Here is a 22,607-nt window from a genome sequence, read left to right on the forward strand (position 1 = left end):
AGAATAGTTCTGTTAGAACTTTTTATTTCTTTCATCCTTTTACAAGATCATGATGGAACAGCAAACATAGCAAAATAGCAGCAGAGTTTAAAATAAATAAAATACACTGGATGTTTTAAAAACACTTGTCTAAACTGAAATGATGATTGCTTATGATTCAGAATTATTTTAAAAAAAATTAAGGGGAATTTATTGACAATTATACTGGATTGCTAGAAGGACCTTGCTTTTTGTGTATTGATTTTATAGAGCTGCTAATAAGTACTAAACATTGAGAAATGGGTAGAAAAGAAAATGTGTTAAGGAGACACATTAATAACAATACTAGTAGCTGGAAGAGTAGTACAGTTGCTCTTGCCAATGTAATTCAATAAAATATGAAATAAATGTACTGACCATTCCATTAAGCAATTACTGCAATGGTAACTGTATTATCAGTAGAAGCTATTGTTCTTAGGCATGATGTAGGTTGCCTTATAAATTGTAGGGGGGGTAGGGGGAGTTTATTGACAAGCTACCCAAAGAATATATTTCTACATAATATATTTCTATTATGCATTCCCTTTTCTGTATCTTCATCTGCTAAACTGTAGTGTGGGGAACCTCAAGAAAAAACATGCTTTTAAAAACTATTTGGCAAAGAGCAAGGCAAAATGTTAAGTAATTTATTTTTGCCCAGCTGCTTTGAAACTCAAGATGCTTTTCCAGAGTTGCTGATGTTTTGGCCAAGATTGCATATCTCAGTGATGATTTGGAAATTAGTAAAATGCAGTGCTTTCAAATGTATTAAGATATTAAAGCACTGCAGAATCTGAATCCAATTAAGTTAATTAAATAATAGATCAGATGATGCATTACTGCTTATGTATTGTACTCAGAGGTAAAACAAACCACATAATTCATTTCTTTAAAGTGGGAGAGGGAGCTGCTTGGCATGCAACAGATTTCAATTGATTTAACTTCAGAGGAAATAGAAAGATGTACAGATTACTAAATGATCATCCCTGTCCATGCATAATCCTCTCTGTAATCAGTAGGAAATATGTACTCTTAAATAAGTCCAGGACTAAATTTAATTTCTCTACTTAACAAAAAAATGCATACAACTGTCTAGGCAGAGCTAGGACAACTAACAAATTAAGCATTCTGAGAGCAACATTTCCAATGCTTATTGAAGTATTGTGTGTATGTGTGTGTGTTTATAAATGATACATTGTTTGGAATTTTGATCTGTAATTACATTTGTTATACTGGATTTGATAAAGGAGGGTTGTAAGAAATACTTCATAAGATTGCTTTAAAAACCTACTACACTTGCATCGCATTCGTGTTGGAAGCATTGAGGCACTTGTGGGTTGAAAGGATTAGCTGGTAACATCACAGTTGCCTGGGGATGCCTAGTTGGGGACTCCTTTCATGTCCCTGTTAATGTGTTTATCTACTTGCACTTGCAGGTTTCAAACTGCTATTTGGGCAGGTGGACGTACTACACTTTGACATGCAATGTGAGGCAAGATTTTTAGATCTTGCTTTTTTCCCTCATCTTCTCCCACGTCGTTTCACCACTGTGTGCATTTCATGCTTGTGAGCTGCTCATAGTGAGTTTCCTCATTGCACAACAGTCTACTTTTGACAAAGAAAAGCATTAGAGACATTGCATAATTTGCCTGTTACTGCTATTGTAAATTTCTGGCCCAGTGAAGAATCCCCATTTGACCATGTTGATTCTAGGCCAAGTTCTTTTGTTCATTAAATATTATTTATAAACCAGATAAGTCAACTGACTCTTAAATTCAGAAAAGTCAGTTTAAAGGTGACAATAGATTAATCATTTGCAAACTGAGAATAGACTTGCTGCTGCAGTTGTATTGTTGATTTTGTCATTGCATAGATAGTCTTTGGCTTAGGAATATCATTTAATGACCAAAGTTAACCATGACCTAAGAAAGATGTTTTTCTTGTCATAAACCACAGTCATTGCAAAACATCTCACTTTACCCTCCCTCCACAGTCAAATCACCATATTTTGGAAACTTGACAACTGGCTTGTATTTATGACTGGCTGTCAAGCATCGTACAGTCATGCAATTGCCATTTGTAGTCTTCTCTGCCAGCTTCTGAAGAAGCCAGTTGGGAAGCTCAAGACAAAGGTTGCAAGTAGAGGCGATGGAGAAGAGAGGAAAATACTTGTGGGGCTGCAGGAATAGAGCTGAAACATTTGAGTTTGAAAGGGCTTCCTGCCAGGAGGATTTCGGCTCCACACAGAACTGAAACCCTCTGGTAATCAGCACTTTCACTCTTAAGAAACTGCCTGCCAGGAGGATTTCAGAGCTGAAATCCTCTATCAGGCAGCTCTTTTGCTCCAGCCACTTAATGACCAGGAGATTGCTTAATTACTGCAACTGGAAGTGCCAAGATTGCAGTTATTGAGCAAAGCAGTCACATAGTGTCTAATTTAAGTACCACTGCACTCAACAACTTCCCTTCCCAAATACCAGCTCCACCCCCCCCCTTTTCAATGGCAGCCAAGAGCAAATAGCGAAACAGAGGCAATGGGGACTTTCAAAGTTCTCAGTTTCAAGGCCAGTTTTTCCACCACTTCCAGGCTAACGATGCAACGTGTGCATCCCGAATCTAAAAGGGCCAGCATTTTTACTTGGGCTCCAGTAGAGGGGCACTTTAAGTTCTACTGGGATGATCATGGGGCACGATCGGGAACTTACCAGATGGTCATCATCAGATTCGGTTTCACTTTCCCCCGATGAGGAGGATGGTTTTCTTCTATTGGAGTGGGAAGGAATTGCGCAGCAGGTTCCACACCTTTCATGGCGGTGTCCCTTCTCTTCCCAGGTTGTTTGTCTGGTTTCCTCCCCCGGCAGGGGGCTTTGGACCAATCTTGGAGCGGCAATTTGCTGCCCGGTGCCTCTCCTTTCCGCAACGGAAGCAGGTGATAGATTGGGGCTTGCTTGTAGACCAACTTTTCCCTCCTTTCGGAGCTCCTTGGGGGTGGGGTGGGGGGAAGCTTTCTCTTTCTCACTGTCTTCATGGGTTCCACCACAAATCCGCGAAGCCCTTATCCGCGGAGACATAAGCGCGAAGACTAATTCGTGCCCTTCGAAGCGCTAAGGAAAAATGCGACCTTACCACGATGACATAATCGTGGAGGGCAAATCCGCGCATTCCCAAAGCACTCAGTACCCTAAACCTAACCCTAAACCTAACCCTAAACCTAACCCTAAAACAAACCCTAAAACAAACCACTAAACCTAATCCTAACTCTTACCTTAATTGAAATTGGCTTTCTGCCGCAGCGCCGTTTTAAAGCGCCCTTCTGTTGCCGCGCTGTTGTCGCGGCGGTGATGACGTCGTGGCTTTAGCACCGTGATTTTATCACCGCGATTTTGACGAGCGCGGTTTTGTCGTGCCACGGTCTTCATGGTACTTGTCTCTGGCTAGATTGATTTCCACGTCCGCTGCCAATTCATACCAGCGTTGCAAGTTACCGGGGGGGGGGGGTGTTTACACAATTCTGGTATATATCTTTGTTTAAGCCATCCATAAAACTGTCCATTAAATCCTCTTCCAATCAACCCTGCATATAAACGGACAATTCACAAAACTCTTGTATATAATCAGCCACTGGGTTCTTCCCCTGGGTAAGGGTTTTCATTCTGGTTCTGGCCTTCCGCTCCGTGAGCAAATCATCAAAGCGTTTCCTCAGGGCAGCCATAAATTTATTATAGTCTCTCAGTAGCGGGGAGTCATTGTTATGCAGGGCAACCGTCCTGCCTTGTTCTCCAGCACCATGGTAACAACTCTTACCTTGGTTTCTTCTGTGGGGAGATCTTGTTCGAACTGTTGCATGAAATTCCAGACTTGGAACAGGAAAAATCCTAGGTCCTTTGAGTCGCCACCAAATTTCACACCAAGCGGAGGAACTTTTGCCATCCGGCATCTGCGGTGGGGCCCTCCCCCTCTTGGAAGGGCTCTCGTGGCTGCTGCTGCCGCCAGGGCTTCTCCATCATGATGAGCTCCACTGTCTGCTCCCAGGGACCCCTTGGGCAGAACACGGCTTCTGCAGTTCTCTCCTGTGTGAAGTTTCCAGAGGCTGTGTTGATTTGGGGAGCCATATCATTTGCTGGTGTTGGTCCATTGTGCTTCATTAAGTCCAGGGTCAACACAGCCGTCTACCAGGAGACTTTGGAGCACTTCATGCCTCCTGCTGCAGACGAACTTTATGGGGATGCTGACTTCATTTTCCAGCAGGATGTGGCACCTGCCCACACTACCAAAAGCACTAAAACCTGGTTCAATGACCGTGGAATTACTGTGCTTGATTGGCCAGCAAACTCATCTGACCTGAACCCCATAGAGAATCTATGGGGCATTGCCAAGAGAAAGATGAGAGACATGAGACTGAACAATGAAGAAGAGCTGAAGGCCGCTATTGAAGCATCCTGGTCTTCCATAACACCTCAGTAGTGCCATAGGCTGATAGCTTACATGCCATGCCGCACTGAGGCAGTAATTGCTGCAAAAGGGCCCCAAACCAAGTACTGAGTACATATGCATGCTTATACTTTTCAGAGGTCCGATATTGTTCTATGTACAATCCTTGTTTTATTGATTGCATGTAATATTCCAATTTTCTGAGATGGTGGATTTGGGGTTTTCATGAGCTGTAAGCAATAATCATTACAATTAGGACAAATCACGGCTTGAACTATCTTGCTTTGCATGCAATGAGTCTATCTCATGTATTAGTTTCACCTTTTAAGTTGCATTACTGAAATAAATGATCTTTTGCACCATATTCTAATTTTTTTGAGTTTCACCTGTATGTAATAGTCTTGCATATTTGTCTCAAGGTCATCTCTCTTATTAATTGCAGAGATGAATTCAACCTTGATGTGTCAAATGTACATTTCTCTGATTTTACACATAGATGGTGCTGTCATAAGCATTGAAGACCATTTTCATGTGACTGCAATGAGTAGTTATGCTCCCCATGTCTTCAGGCATTTATTTCTAAATTGAGTTTAATTAATTTTACCTAGATTAAAACACATAGCAAAAGTCAATTGTTAAAAGCCACAGTTAGAGCCTAGGGGAAAGCTTGAGCAGGGGTATATATACTTGCATATTGGTTTAATATCGTAATAAACTAAGTAACAGATTCAGAAAAAAAATTCATCACAAGAATTAATTTTGATGCAGTTAGATGAAATGGAAAACATTTCATCAGTAGCTTTAACCAATAACACACAAACTTTGTGTACCTCATGGGAGTTGGGATACCAAGAATCCAAAATTGTATTTCAGTGCATTGTTTTTGAGCTAAGATAGTAATGCAAATTGATTAATGCCAGCCCATATGACTTCAATTTGACTTCAATTTCAAACATGACTTCAATTTCTGAGGATGCATTAATTTTAGAACATTGTAAAACCATATTGTGCAGATCATTTGGAATCCAGTCTATGCAGATACAAATGGACCTAATTATCCAGTTCCAGACTGCTCTCAAAGATACATTTTGGTACCCCTCTCCCTCTTCATTTTTTTGTGAGGGATGTGGTGTTTACCAAATCTGAGTAGAAATTGTAAAGTCTGAGTTAGTGGCATAATTACTTCCTCTGAACAGGTGAATAAAGTTATAGCTCTGTTAACCAGTACTTCCTTTGAGCCAGAGGTGGTCAAATTGTAGTTCATAAAATATATCCAGAATGGGCAGAGTGAGCTCTGCTAATATGTTTTGTTTTAATAACCTGGGAATGTTTACTTTTAAATCATCTATTTATTTCCTGTAGATTTTTAATCTGTCTCATGTTTTTTCTTAACCCCTTTCTCCCTTTCTGCTTATAACTCATTATACCTACCTTTATATATTGATGGTCTTTTAAAATAAAATAATATTTATCCGATTCACAGGTATTTACACCCAGTATTTGTGTTAAGGATTGTCAGGTGTCCATCCATTCCATCAATGTCCATAGTTCATCCTCTCACATCGTTAATTATTTTGCATTAATTAGCTGGTTCAGTGATTCAAGTGTTTTAGTCTTTCTGATCCTACCTTTAGGGATAGAATTTAAGATATTGATGATAGTTTAAAGACCAATCACTAAACACAGGATGTTTGGTCTTTTTTCTTTTTGCCAGCTTATCCATTTTTTATCTTTACCAAGTTTGAATTGGAGAGGGGCTTTGAGAGGAATGAGAGCAAGGATGAAATAATTTGTGCGCATAATTTTTGTTCACAGTCAACCCCTTCCAATTCTACTTGAAAAACCAAATTATTATGGAAAATTTATTCCTTTATCAAAAATTCTGTAAAAAAAGGATTGTATTGCATCTTCTTTAACAACAATCGATGCATCTGTCTCACATAATCAGATGACAATGATTCAGAAAATAGTATATTTTATTGTCTATTTACATATATACAATACAAACTGACTTGCACTACTTACCAATTGGATAATATGTTATAATATGTTATAAGACCTGGGCATTTATGTTACAATAGATGGAATGCAGTCTCTGATAATAGCCATTGGGGGAAGTTTACTTTATCTCTTAACAGCTTTGTTCTTTGTTGCCTACTGTACTTTTGTCTATAGTCTGTGCTGTCTGCTGGCTTGTTTGCTTAACAAGAGTGGCGCTGTCTGCTTTTTCTACAACACAGTGTCTGCCCTACAGGATCCCAGGAAAGAAAAGATAATAACTTTTTACATAAAACAATTGAAATGAAATGGAATGCAGTCAATTATAGGACAGCATGTAGCAGAACATCAGTGAATATTTAAAATAACAATGAGCATTTAAGATAAATGTTGGGAGACATGTCAGCATGCTAAATGTCATCAAACTTTTTGCCATGTAAGCTTAAGCTTTTTTAAAAAAAAATACAAAGCTGTCATCATCAATAGAAATGGAGTAAACCTCTTATCCAAAATTAAGCATTGCAAAAGGTAGAAGGGTGATATTTTGCTTCCACACCTCATATGGACATATTTTAAAATTCTATTTACATCTTATATATAAAAGGAGAAAGAAAAAGAAAAGATTGATCTATATTATATAAAGAATTAGTTTACATTTCACCAACTGTGATTCTTTCCTCTTTCAAAATAACTCTATATGGCTGTGAGTTATGTACTATGTTCCTCTTTTATCTGGCTAATTTATATTCTGTGTCTCATCAATAGATTTAAACAACAAACTTGTACATATTTTCATATAAAACTCGGTGTTTTTTTATTTTTTAAGAATATTTCTGTGATCTATGCAGAGCCAATAGCCTGCATTTCTGCCTGAAGCTGGTACTTTTGTAATAATATGCCAACTTTCCACCAATTATTATTTTTCAATTAAATGGATGTAAAATAAATTAGTAAATCAAGTGAAACTTGGCTATCACCAAGAGAGGCACCATGATAGAATTGTGGATGTGATGTTGGAAATTTAGGCCATAGCTAGCAATTGGGGTAGATGTTTATAGATGTTTAAAATTTCTGTTCTAATTTATAAACTTTTACCTCTATACTTAGAGTCATTTGAACATGCAAAAACTGCCCTCTTATTTTTTTTAACTCGTACACCTTTAGACAGTTCCATTGTAAGTTTATAATTTTAACATTGAGAAGTACAATATTGTACTTGAGAATATTCATTAAAATCAGATAATTAAAACACTAGCGTGTTCATTTATTGCACAAACTCTTGTGGTCAAGCTCTGACTGATGTCCCATAATAGAAAAGTAAAATTGAAGAATTAAGAGGGGGAAACAAAATAAGACTGCCGGACCCTAGTAGCAGTTAATTTGCTAGTCCAGATCTGTTCTTTTTACAACCCATGGGCCACATCCAGCCCACAAATGGTCACAGATTGACCATCTGAGTAGGGCAAGGTGCTGGCAGCCCCAGTTTCTCATGTGGACCAATGGGAAAAGTAATTACTCACCTCTGTTTTAGCCATTGAGGAAGAGTCCTACAGCAGCAATTGCCTACTGCAAGGGCAGGGTCCATATCATCAATCCCCCAAAACTTTCTAGAACAGCCAATTCTTGGTTGAATGCCAAGATGTGGGCTGACCTTACTTTGTACAAGGATAAATGTGTCACCCTGAAAAATGTTGCAAGGCTTCCGTTTGCAGTAAAAGACTAATAGAGGTGGGGCTATTTTTAACAGTAATATTACAATAGTGGATTCCAGAGAGATCATACAACCACGAACCCATATGATTATGTATGAAAGCTGTGAGGGGAGTGGGGAGGGAGAGAGAGAGAGATGGAATCCATTAATAAATTTGTAGAACTTTAATATGGTAGGCTAAATGTACTTTGTAACTGCATTAAAGATACTAGTAATACATGAAGTTATGTTTGCAATTTCATTGGAATTATTTAGAATTAAGGGCATACACTTGTATTGTAAAAACAATAATAAACGGTGGAAGAGAAACACCACATTTTTAAAATATGAGTTAATATACTAAAATTCAATTAGAATGCTGAAATTTATGACCATGTGTTAAAAAAAAACTAATAACAGCTGCCAGTGACGCTCAATTATTTGAATGTGGTTCCTTGAAATCAGTGTTTAATTTTTGACTCATACCTGGAATAAATATGCGCAGGTCATATTTGACAGGCAATAGATTTGTTCTGCAAAGTGCAAATATCTTGGGTGTACAGTACTGCGCAACAGTGTTAGACAGTTGTGCAAAAATCCTATAAATTAACAATGCTTTCTGAAACAGAAGTGTTAATAGTTTATTTTTATTGATTAACAAAATGGAAGGTAAATGAATCAATATTTGGTGTGACCACCCTTTGCCTTTAAAATAGCATCAATTCTTACACTTGCACAAAGTCAAGGATTTTGTAGGACTGGAGTCAGGCATATGATTAACCAATTATAACAAACAGGTGCTAATGATCATCTATTTCATACATACTGTGTTTCTAAACTACCATATTTTTCGGAGTAAAAAACGCACCCCTCCCCCCGCCAAAAAGCATGGAAATGTTGGTGCATCTTTACACCAAATACAGCCATTTTTGGCCTCCTGAGGCCCCATTCCTGCATCCCATTTTTTGCGAAAAACTGAGGCTTTTTTGCCTTGCCCCAGTCCTGCTGAAACCTGCAGATTGCTGCTGGGGGCTAAGGGAAGGAAAAAACTTTTTTTTATTACTTACCTCTTTGAAATCTTGGTGTACTTTATACACCATCTTATAGTCTAAAAAATACGGTACTCTTTAGAAAAAATGAAGTCGATTCTGATTGGCACTTTTACCCTCTTCTTAGCCTCTTTTCTTCAGAGAGAAAAGAAACCATGTTGAATTAATAGTGTGGTTTTTGATGTTATGAGTAATTATGAAATTTAATCCTAGAAAAAGGGTAGTTTCCATTGAGAAGATAAGGGATGTTCAATTTTATCCCCATAATCTAGTTATTCACTTGCTTGTGTGCAACTGCAGTTAGATTTATGAAGCAGCGATTGCCAGCCTTTGGAGTTGGATGGCCCATAAATTGCATAAATTAAATGTTTTTTTTTTCACTAAGGGGTATATACTATAATTGCTTTCACAAAAGGGAAAACAATTTAGCATTTTCTCATGTAAGTGAATGGTATGCATATTCCTTAAATTTTTAATGTTTGTTCATTTATTTTTATTAATTTATTCCCAGCAGAAATTAAAATAGCATGGTTTGAAATATCTCACAATCTGTAAAAAAATTATATTTTTCAGGTGGAAAGTTACTTATTGCACCAGCAATACTGGTTTTGGGACTGGTAGTAGGAGCTGTAGTTGTTCTAATAGGTAAGAGAAAAAGGTATGTTTTGAATTACATAATTTTCAAACTCTGGAACATATCAAATTCAAAGAAATTATAAATGGGGGAAAACGAAAGATATCTGACATTGAGATCTGGAAACTCAATTAAAAGCACAATTAACACACTTTCTATCTCCTGAAATTCAACCTTATCTATTTATAGATAAATAACCTATAAATAACATCCTACAATTCAGTAACTGCACATTTGGAAGGCAGGTATTGATTATATTTAATATTTGCAAGTAACAGTTCACATAATTCCATTTTAACACTGATTGTATTCATGTAGATTACATTAGGTTTTCATGAATTCTGGTCCAGTGTAACATTTCAGTGGTATAGGTAGATAATGACTGTTTTTCTGATTCTTCTTCCTCTTGCAACGTACCTTTACTCTGTTTCCCAATAGATTTAGTTGAAACTGCTATCTTCTTCCTATCATTATATGAAAGTACGGTAAATTTTAGAAAAGTCACAAGTTAGAATAAATAAATTCAGCAGGAATCATTGAAAACACTAGCAAACAGCACATTGTAAAATTCTCTTCTGAATATCAGAAGCTAACTCACAGTGAGTAGATATGTTTGGAATTATGAGAACCTGTTATGGATGTTGTATGTTAGAGTCACACTGTCTTGAGTTGGGCAGCCTTATAAATCTTGAAATGAAATGGTGGCTTTGTCCACCCACAGTGGTTACCACGCATGCTATTACCCCATTTCAGAATCTACCTATCATGCCAATAAAGCCTATTGCTCTGATTTGTATTCATTTTCTGAGTAGATGGGCATACTTCCAGAGAAAGTACTTTCCCTAATCATTTTTACTTTCTTGGAAATAAAGATGATGCTGGAAGATGGCACTTCACTTTGAAGCACAACAGTTTTGTTCTCTCTGTAGATTGTTTTTATTTTAAGATAAAACTGAGGGAATGGTAGCTGTTAATGGTAATCTGTGGATAAATTTCACCTCCAGATGCCATGTCAGAGATCCCAGATAAAGTAAAATCTGATTGTTACACTGTTTTAAAAAAGCTTTGCACTTCATGTATTTAAAAAGGATATTGCTAGATTTCCCAAGACAAAACTTTAAAAAAGATATCTTCAGTAATGGGGGCGAAGTTGAGTGATTTTTTGGGTACATTCTGTAAATTTATCTAAGTTTAGGTATATAGGCAATACCTTGCTTATTAACTGCCTTCAAATGCCTTTATTTGCACAATTTCCACAGTGGCATTCAGTTAATTACTAGTACAGTTGCAAATGCCACTCCAAGAGTAAAATTTCTGAAATGTTTACAAATTGTTTGCAAATATCAATATTATTCATTTCTAACTATCTTTGTTAACAAACACTATTCTTAGACAGATTAAAGGTATTAGTTGTCTATATCTGTGATGATGAACCTATGGCACACGTGCTGGAAGTGGCACACAGCTATCTCTCTGGGTAAATGACCTATCACCCATTGCTACTCCGGGTTCCGGAGCACCAGCCAGTTGGTGTTCACATGCACAGGAGCACCAGAAATTGGAAAAGCAGCCTCCTGATGCGCATGTGCACACTGGGAAGATGATCTTCCAATTTCTAGCATGCATGCATGTGTGAAAACAAGCTGCTGTTCCGGTTTCAGGCGTGGGCATACACACCAGGCAGCTGCTCTTCCAGTTTCCAGCACTGCACACACTCATGCTCCTGTTTTGGCACTCAGTGCTGAAAAGGTTCGCCAACACCGCCCTATAACATACATTGCAAAAATCCAGAAATTTCATTTTATTTTTTCAGCTCTTTAAATTTAAATATGCTGAAGTTGAAAAAAGATGTCCTAATCTTGAATTAGGTCTATTACAAAGACTTAAAAAATTGTTTCATTTTCCAACTTTTTATTTTTATAATGTTATAATATTTATATTTTATAATGTAATTACTTTTAGTATTGCATTTTTGTTGCTATTTTGGAATTATAATTTTTATTCATGCTTTCACAAATCTATGTTCCCTTCAGCCATGTATATACCCACTGGATGATTTTAGGCTGGTCCAGTTTAAGTCACTTGTGGTTTTGGGAAGACTTTGCAGGAAAATGTGCTGTATAATGACCGTGAGCTCTTGAAAGAAGAGTGATAGAAATCTGAATAAAGAACGTTGCTCTAAAATTCAGTACTCTGAAGCAAGCATTTTCTTATTTTGTGGCATCAATCATGGTTCCTAGCTGATCACCTTGATAGATTTTCTCAATGATGATCTATCCATAACTTGTTTTTTCAAGTCTCCCAATGGTGTACTCATTGCCCCTATAATTGAGTCCATTCACCCTGCCATGCCACCTTGTCATCATCATCTCCTTCCTTTCACTTTTCCCATCATCAGAGCCTTTTCCAGAGAGCTGTGTATTCACATAATATGTCCAGATAATTTGAGTCTAGTCATATGAGTCATATGAAAATACTGGAGAATAACAAGTTATATGCACTGCTATTGAATTTTGCTTGACTTTACCATAAAATGTTTATTCCAGTTCATAATTTTCTGTACAGTGATACTGTGGGCATATGTTTAAAATGCAATGATTCCTCTTGTTTTTAATAGGTTTATTTGTATTCCCCATCTATTGCCTTTGTAAAAAGAAGAAGAAAAGACCACAAACTGAAATGCCCTGGTACGAGTGAGGAGTTGTGAATCTGAATGGAGCTGATTCTGCAAGGCTTATGCAAAATAACAGCAACACAGCAATAGTGTGTTGGTTAACTATCTTGATATCACAGCTCTGGCAGAGATTAGGGGCCATCTGCCATATTCCTATTGCACTGTACACTACTAAAGACAAGCCAGAATTCTGCTCAGACCTGGGGCCTCAGAAGTTGTTTTTTTTTTAACTCCCAACCCAACTGCCTAAGATTTGGTTCAGCTCTTCTTTCTTGAACACTTATATCTGCACTGTAAATGCCTATCTACTGATGAGCTCATGAAAGGAGTATATAATTCAGCAACATTTTTCCTAGTTATTGACAATAATTCTGGAACTTTTGCAGAAACAATTTGAGTGAAGGTGACTTCAGAGTTTGGTTTCATGCTGGCAGTTGATTAAAAGTGTTACTTTAAATGATTACTGTGGTCATCAACAGTATGATGATTGGATCCATTTGGTGCTGAATGCAATAATTGTCTTAGATGTGATTTTTTTACCTAATAATGAACCATATTATTAGCTGTTGACAGATATGCAGAATAGAAATAAGAAATGATTAGACCAGCATCAATATCTCATACTTTACTACTGTTTAAAAAGTTGGAAAAATTAGCTTGGATGTTTGGGAGGTAATGTCATCCATTTATAGTGTTTTGAATTGTATAAGCAATTCACTGTGTCTAACTTAGAGAAAGACAAAAACCTGCTCTTTATGATTATTCTGTAGTGTCTGATGCAATGCAAGCGTTGCCATACATATCCACACCACAAGACAGTCGCATGATCATAACCTAGTATGCCACAAAAATAAAAATGTTTTGAAGAGCTAGGAAATGAAATAATCTTCCTTCAGATAGTTCTTCAGTGTTCTTCAGTCCATTATAGTAATACTTTGCTCTGAAGAAATCAACATATATTACATTTCCACCAAACTGTATCAGTTTGTCTAAAACTATGTTTCCAGTTCTTCCCTAGGAACATCTAGGAATGTCTATAGTTCCAGAAAAAGGTTCTTGATATAAGGCCAATTAAAACTCAGTGCCAGTTGGTCTGGTTCTTCATAATGGTGAAGAGAAAATGTGGACCTTATTGATTAGTCTGCCATATCATGATTCATCCCTAAAAGTTGGGAAGGATCATGACTACCAGGTGAAATCTCTGTTTTTGTATGGACTCAGCATGCTAATGCTTCTCTACAGTTCTCTGGTGTTCACCAAGTGTCATAAAGTAGGTTATTATATAACTAAATTGACCCATATACACATACCAAATATAAGAGATTAAATTGATTCCCAGTAAAATTCTAAGTTTCTTAAAAGCTGTTACAGTAAAATCGAATTGTACATTTGTTTGACTTCAAAAGTAGTTAGCCAAATAACCTTTTGTTTTTCTTGTTGGTTTGCTTTTAAAATAATAACCGTTGATTGGATTTAAAATTTAAAAATGATAATAGGCTAACAGGTTTAGGAATTAAAATCAAGGATATTTTTTAAAAGTTTTTGTTTTGTTTTGTCCAGGGTAATATAGAAGAGAATGTTGGGGAAAAGGGGAACATGGTATGCAGTTAGTCCTTAGGAACTGAATTTTAAAAGTGTCCTTTAAGTCAGTGGTCACCAACCTTGGCAACTTTAAGACTTGTGGACTTCAACTCCCAGAGTTCCTCAGCCAGCAAAGCTGGCTGAGGAACTCTGGGAGTTGAAGTCCACAAGTCTTAAAGTTGCCAAGGTTGGAGACCACTGAAGTAGTTCTACAGTGAGAGGAAGTATCTTTCACTCATTGAAGATCTGCAGCTCAAGTGCAATCTCCCTCCCTCCCTCTCTCTCTCTCTCTTTCTCTGCCCCCCTCCCTCCCTCTTTCTTTCTCTCTCTCTCTGCCCCCCCCCTCTCTCTGTCTGTTTGGCTTGGGTGAGAGAGGCCAAATCACCTTTTCCATTTCTATGAGTCAGTGTTGAGACTTCCATTTGCATTCTACAGGCAGGATGATTCAGTCTGAGGTGTTAATGCTTCTTTCACTATTGGAGATCCTTAAAAAAGTAAGACAGTATTATTGAAAATGGCTATTTTGCAAATTGTTTGTTCTTGAATTCAGGTTATACTAATGCTAATAGGCTCCATGCATTGTACAGGAAGGGAACATGTACACATTTTAGCAAAACTTCTTAAGTAGAGCAGTTTGTTGATTGGTATAAAATCAACTGTAATATATAATCTATATTCATTGTTGAAGTAAACTAATGACTCTAATTTGTTAAATATTTTCACTTTAAATTATGTTTTGCATCAGTCATTTTCTATTAATTCCAAATAATACCCAAATTTACTGCTGCCTTTTCATCCATTAAAATTAAACTGATTTTGGGAGACATTGCATTTTAACATAATTTTTATTTATTAAAAAATAAGATTAGATCTGTTGAAATTAACGGCCTTTAAATTAGTTAGAACTACTTTAGATAATTTGATTTCAATGGGTCCGCTGTTAACACAAATCTGCATTCAACTATATATCATTAATATGTTTTTAGCTTAATATGTTTTTCTTTTATTGTGTTTCTCAAAGTTGAATGTTGCCTTAAGAAACTTTTTTTTAAAAGATTGTATACTTAATCACAAATAATTGTTTTCTCAGGCCAAACGTATCTATTGTCTTTGATTTACTCAGGGATTTTAGTCCTTCCTTATAATATCAGATGCTTTTTTGAAAACATTTTTGTATTACTAACATTCAGACATCCAAGTTATGATTGGATTTGATGTTTATAGTGCGGAATACATTAAAGGAATGCCGAGGCTTCCATTTGATTTAAGAATTATCTTTTCCTGCAATGCTTCCATATTTCCCCCCTTCTTTTATCCTTCTGAAACATACTATTTATATAGTAATCCTTGGATTTTGTCTAGAAAGCTTCATATTTAAGAGAAAATTATGTGCAAAAATAAATGCTTATCAGCTAACCCATTTGGCTAGAATACCATCAGGTCTTGATAGAGATAACAATCAGTGATTTTGCGTACAAATTCTGCATTTGAACTATCAGAGTGGACCCTTATGAAATGCTGCAGTCTTTTTCATTCATATTGCACATTTGGGACCATATAAGATAATCTCATTTATGGAAGCCGAACGTTGAATCCAAAAGTGGATTAATTTTGCTGGATAATATGCATGTCTGTTTTCCTTTTTTTTAAAAATGGCATCTTGGATATAAATTGGATAGTATTGAAAAAGTTGATATATTAAAATAAACAAAAGACACAAATATGTATGCTGCTTATACCTGTAAGAAATTTAAAATTGAAGCTTTATTCCCATTTTAATTCTTAACTTTTAACACTAAACATACTGCTTGAAGAAATATTTCAGTCAAATCCTTTAGTAAATTCACCCCAAAATGAATTTATACTATCCCTTTTAAAAAACATGCATTAGCTGCTTTCTATAAAGTGTTTATTAAAGATTAATCTTTGAAAATTGTACTTTAGTTAGCCTTAACTACGTATTTGTGAACATGTTCAGTTTAATAATCATTGAATAATTATGGATTGCTTCTGGGAGAAAATTGTATTTTTCTGAAATGTTTTTTGACTATTATAAATATTGTGTTTCTCTTTCACAATTTCTGGCTTGTTCTTTGATGCTTTTCTGAGAAAAGTTACTCCAGTTTAAATTACTTTTGTCCCCAATGTCTCCAGTCTTTCCTTATTTATAGTAAGGAAGTCATCTTTAATATTTTTATTTATGTGACTTTATCAAAGCAAAAGACTTGAAATATTTAAATTATTTAAAAGTTTCCTTTTTAGGATATAATTCTTTTTTAGTTTGACAGTGAAAAATAGAAAAGCTTGAATGATATTGTGCCACTCAAGTATTTATTCTAAGGTCCTGATTGCTGTATAATTAAATATGTCAACCCCAGGAAGATTAGATTATCCAGTGCTTTTTAATATATATATTTGCCAAATAGAATTGTATTTGCATTTAAAATAAAATACTAAATTGCATGTGGATTTCATCTTAATGGAGAAATCACTAATATTCTGGCTCCTTTTGATATTTGCCTTGTGTTTGGTTTCAGCAAATAGGCTTTCTCTGATTATACAAACTATTGTGGTATGTTTGGACATTTTCAGTAAACGAAGTTACCTTATAAAAACCATAATCATAATACAGTGCTGTTCTTGGCTACATATTGGCTACAGTTCTATATTTCTAAAGCACTTTCTTTAGAATTATTCATTTAATGTATTGTCTATATCAAAGTAATGAATAGATTTAAAAAAATAAGATGTAGTCATGTAACACTATTGCCTTTCTGGTACAGCTTTCAGCAAATTATAAGAAATATGATTTTGCTTTAGGTGGCGTGATGATTGATAATCTATATTGATGCTTGCCTGTTTTTTTTTCTAAAGATGATGGCATTCAAAGTTTTTGTTAAAAATAGAGAAAGCTGCACTACAATTTGATGGATCTGACATATTGAAAAAAGCAGGTGAATTATTGAACACATTTTGCTTTGCTGACGTTAATCTATGACAATACATCATCCATTTATACTTCCCTCCAGCAGTGCTGATTTATGCCTTTAAAGGGCTTCTATAATTGTGTTGTCTTTCTGAATGTGTCTTAGTATTAGCAAAATATGCTAGAGAAGGAAACTCTCCATGGCACGCATAATAATTCTGTGGCATCAGATCTGATAGTACTGATCAACTCTATCTCATGGGAGGAGATCACTTCATTTCCCATCAAGAGATGTCAACTGTGTAAGTTGTTGCTTTACCCATTTGCTTCTCTGAGGTGTATTTTGCATGGCAGTAGGATCTGAATACAGAATTTTGAAAACTGTAGAGTACTAATTATTACTGAGTACACAGAACATTAATTTACACTTGCAGTCATATACAGAAGTTTCAAGGACAAAAGAGTAAATATGTCTTTTTCCCCCTGTGTGGCATCCACAATCTTTTTAATGCATTGCCAATGTTATGTGCTAACTTCATAGCTTCTCTGTTTGTATAACATTTTCAAATAAGTTGCATATGAAATCCTGACTATGTGAGAAGGCAAGGTGGTTTGTTTGTTTTGATTTATTTAAACAACCTAGTATGTGTTAACATTACATTTTGACCTATATGTACTTTTGTGCTGTAATAGACTTTATTTGATTATAAAAATCATAAAGATTATTTATGAAAGGAAGTGGTGGACTAATTGACACACAGTAAATCTGAAACAGTACCCTTCCTATGGTAAAAATAAAATAAAAAACACCTGTGTTCTCCTCTGGTTTCAGAATCAATGTCTCTATTTTTCTTTTTCTGTAATCATCTATAAAAGTTTGTTAAAGACTTTAATTTAGTTGCAGTTAATCTTTCCTGCCCATTCTGTAGTTCCCAATAACTGGAAGGATCTCTCATGTCAGGATCAGTTTTCAGGAATACAATGATACAATTTTTACTGAAAGAGGGAGGAAAGCTGGATACATCTGCAATTTTTAACCTCTAACCCATGTTTTCTGTATGAAGTGGATGTGAAGAACATTTTTAATAATACTGGGGGTTATTAGAGACATTCAGGAGTTCCATTAAAGTGATTTAAACCATGGAGAATGAATATTAAGCAGAGATTTTGCAACCCTGAGTAAGATTTCTTGACCTTTAATGCAATTTGAGGTAAAATAAAGGTGACATTTATTCAGTAAAACCCATTGGGATAAGAACATATCACCTCAGAACACACACACATAAACCTTTTTTCCTGTTATGTGTGTGTGAGAGAGAAATAGGTGACCAAGGTACTGAGATTTAAAACACACTATTTTTCCATAGAGCCAAGATGTTGGGGTCTCAAGTATAAAATCTGCTACGTTGCCTGGAAATTTTAAAGGCCCCTATTCATAAGTTGTTCTTTCCTAAAAGAACAACTTATGATAAAAAATATGAATAGAAGGCAATATAATAATAATTAAACAAGTGTTTTTCCAATGGATGAGCCCTCTTTGTATGAGTGTCTCTGTTTGGTAGGGAGATAATAGATCTATCTATCTATCTATCTATCTATCTATCTATCTATCTATCTATCTAGATAGATAGATAGATAGATAGATAGTTGATAGATAGATAGATAGATAGATAGATAGATAGATAGATAGATAGATAGATAGATGATAGACAGACAGACAGACAGATGATAGATAAATGATAAATTGTATATTACATTTTTTTCTGCATGGGTAAGTGCCACTAGATGACGGAAGATAGACTTTAAAAAAGGAGGTATACCCACATTTTGCTTAAAAAATATTTTTCATCCTAAGAGCGCAGGTTTATTCCTTTCCATCTTCTGAATAATGTGGTGCTGTGTATATTCATGTTTAAATATTTACCTAGAAATATTCAGTAAGATGTTTTATTTGATCCCATAAATTTCAATTATCTTAAATTTGAGACTTCCATATGAAATTGTTCCTACGGCTGGTATCTCTCCTGAAAACTCAAAATATTCCATCTGTATTTTCATAATAATGAAGAACATGAACAAAAGTAAATTTGATAAGCGTTAATCTTCCTATTCCTTGTTATATCCTGTTAATCCAAGTTAAACAACTCTCATTTTTAGCATAAAATCACTTCTTTGCATGGAAGTTTTAAAAGTAAGCAACTTACCAATAATATAGCGTGCATTGTATAATCTTCCATTATGCCAGTTAATGGAGAAAATGCTTCATAAAATGAGAAATGAAATTGTAGAATTGCACTGGCCTTTTCAGCATCATTGCCACCCATGATTCCACTATACCAATTACTTTTTCATAGTAGGTTTACATGAAAAAAAACTTGTTCTTCTGAAGCATGATAATTATTCATAATCCAAGATCTAGAGTTTGCAAATTCACTAAGTACTGGAGGAATGTACTATATTTGTATTTATTGAAATTAATCTTTGCCTATGTCATCCTATTTTTATTTACGAACTTGATGGCTGAGGCTGAAGTTCCATTTGGTCCAAGAATTTTTTTCCAATAACATATAATGCTTTTTAAATACAGAGGTCAGAACATAAACACAATAATTATTACTTGTCCCCAGCATATTATCAAACTGCTTCTTTACAGGGAGTTTCCATTTAGAGATTTGTGCTGTTATCAATGGATAATAGCCATTCAACTTTTATGACAATGATTCATCTATAATATTTTAGATACAGATTTAGCATATTAAGAAATAATATATTTTCTAGGCTCAAATGTGTTACAGCTTTGTAATGTATTTCACTAACAAATTTGAGGCAATATTTTCCCAGTATATTTCTGAACATTTACATTAGAATGCCAGTGGCTATTAATTCCTGTTCATGTCTGTTGAAGCTACATCTAAAATGTTTTATATTGTTCTAAGCAAGTGCCTTTTGATTTCAAAATGGCCTCTACAGTTTCTTTGCTACATTGCGTATGTACTACATGTATTGAAATAAACATGTCCTGATGAATGTAGACCATACCTTAATTAAACAGACTGTGCATCAAAAGGAAAGTATTCTCCTGCTAATGTATGTCCTGCTAATGTATGTCCTGCTGGACAGTCTTTCCAACACAAAGTGAAGGTTTAACTTTAAAAAAAAATTGGCTACCATAAACTGAACTGATTGTTCAGTTACAATCGTGTCTTTCATTTTCTGTTTTGAAAATTGAATGCTATTTATGGTGTAAGCAAATCCAGTAACTAGTGTTATCAGTAACAGCTGATTAATTGTCGGAAGCATAAAGAATACTTTTGTTTTTGTTTTCCATTGATCTTCAAGACTGTGCTTAAGATGAGGAAAAAAAACAATCACAATAAATATGTACAGACTGTATTAATTTGATCTAAAAACTGTATATTGGACATGCAATATATGGATATTTATATGCAGAGATATAGTGGTTTTTTTTAAATTGCACACTAACTTTCATAGCAATGTTAGCCTAATAAACATTTTAAAACAAATGCCTGATTTGATGCCTGTTTCATTGCAGATTTAGTTTTCACCATTTTAAATAAGCAATTATTACAAGGTAAGTCACCACACATTGTAATCTCAATTAATTGTTAAAAAGTCTAATATGCATATGAAGTTAAGTAAATATTTCCACTTTATATCATATGAACATGCAACCATTCTAAAAATGTATTTTTATCTCCTGCTTATATTTTTCTGTGTGTAACCCTTTTCAGTAATTCTTTGACAAGGGTAGTTGGACCATGCCAAACCAAATGAAGAAACTGAAAGCTGAAGATAGCTGCATCCTTTTGAAGGATGTCCATAGTTTCTGCGCATGGGTACAGCCAGTGGAAGTATTCACACACGCACTTTCGACTTGCAGTTAAGCCGCTATACTGTCAGGCTTGCAGTCATCTTTTCTTTGCGTTCTTTACAAAGGATGCAGCTGCTTTAATACTTTTGAGTATGCTTCACTTGTGCCAACACATTTTGCAGAGTATTTCTCTCGAATGCTTTTCAGAACCTTATTGCATATTAAGTCTGCAATAAAATTCTAATAATATTCAGCTGAATACAAATGGAATTGGTGATGCCAAGTAGTGTACTGTGCTCAAACAATTATGTGTAAATTTTTCCTGTTACTAATCAACATTGCAAAATCAGGAATCCAAGCAGCCAAGACTGGTCTATGCCGTCTGTTCTCTAGTTTTATGCACTTGGGATAATCCATGGATAAAATGTTTTTATATTTTATTGATACTTCAAAACAAGACTGTTTCAAAATAGATTTATTGATCAAGCATTTCATTCTTCAAGAGCACAACAGACAGTACTAGATATCCTTTTTATGATTGCTGTCCTTTTGATATTTTATGGAATCTGGAAAGTTTAGGGAAATATCCAGAGAGTCTGATCATTTAAATGCAGTACCAGTGTGTAGAGGAAAAGTTAGTTGTTTTGAATTTAGACACTGCTTTGGTTGATTACCTATTTTACGTGTCAAATTGTTCGTGTTTTTCTTAGCAGGATTCCAAATGTTTTGTCTGGTGTACAGAAATATTGTAGAATTAACCTATCAATGATATGCACAGGATATGCAAGACAATGGAATCAAATGTCTTATCACTGCACTTAGCTGCAGTAACATAGATTTCATCACAGAAGTATATGAAGTGTATGTCACAACATTTATTCTGTAATAAATTCCTTTCTTATTAGAATTTTGAGCAGTAGCTGGATTAACTTTGAAGCAATGTAACCCAAGATATTTTAGTCCTACTTCACTTTCCAGGTCACTCTGCTGTTTTACACGCATAAGCTGAGAGGTCTTTTAATAGCTGTATAGGAAAGTGCCACAAATTAATAAAGCTTAGCTGTACTATATTCAGGTTGTTCAGAAAAATGGTTGTAGTATTCAGTGTACTATACTACAATGTTTAATATTAAGTGTACATATAACATTTGACATGTCACATTCCAAAAATGTAAATAGTGTGATCGAATGTATCCTACTGCCTTTAATACCTACAACAAAATATTTTCATATGCTACATTGTGCTTGTTCCACTGTATTCTACTGTCTTTAATACCTACAACAAAATACTTTCATAAGCTACATTGTGCTTGGAGTTATCTACCCAACTCCATGATAGTAAATTGTGTCTCCATAAAACTACATGTTGTATTAAAGGTTTCAGCCACTCAAAAGGGTGTGAATGGTTATTTTATGATTATTTCATCCTCCTCAAATGTTCAAAAATAAATTTTATCACTATATATCATATAACTAGAAAATATTTATGTACATATTTCTATTGTGTTAATAAAATGCTTAAATTGTACCATTACAGTAGAAAGTGCATTCACTTGATCTAAGAGGCGCAAAGCTCAGTGTAGAGTAAAAAATGCTCAGTAGGCAACATTTGGAGAAATATAAGCCCCCAATGATTAGAGAAAAATAATACAGAAATAGGAAGTGCCAGTTTAGCTTAGGTAGATACAACTGAAGCAACAGCATTACAGGTAGTCTTTGACTTGCCTTTCATTTAGTGACCATTCAAAGTTACAACAACACTGAAAAAAGTGAC

General features: G+C 35.1%; 1 protein-coding gene across 2 annotated transcripts in view; it reads left to right on the forward strand.

Moving 5' to 3' along the window:
- The window catches only part of RNF217 (ring finger protein 217), a 48,984-nt gene extending 30,505 nt beyond the window's left edge, over window positions 1–18,479 (forward strand). Inside the window, exons 5-7 of one of the 2 annotated variants that reach the window (XM_032216540.1) lie at window positions 9,760–9,831; window positions 12,438–14,139; window positions 14,283–18,479. In XM_032216540.1, coding sequence (XP_032072431.1) covers window positions 9,760–9,831; window positions 12,438–12,517 — 152 coding nt within the window. In that variant the 3' untranslated portion in view covers window positions 12,518–14,139; window positions 14,283–18,479. Of the gene's footprint in view, window positions 1–9,759; window positions 9,845–12,437; window positions 14,140–14,282 lie in introns of those variants that run through there. The other variant, XM_032216542.1, reaches the window with a different exon arrangement.
- Window positions 18,480–22,607: the final 4,128 nt, after the last annotated feature.

This window comes from Thamnophis elegans, chromosome 4 (genome assembly GCF_009769535.1).
Source record: "Thamnophis elegans isolate rThaEle1 chromosome 4, rThaEle1.pri, whole genome shotgun sequence".
Lineage (NCBI taxonomy): Eukaryota > Metazoa > Chordata > Lepidosauria > Squamata > Colubridae > Thamnophis > Thamnophis elegans.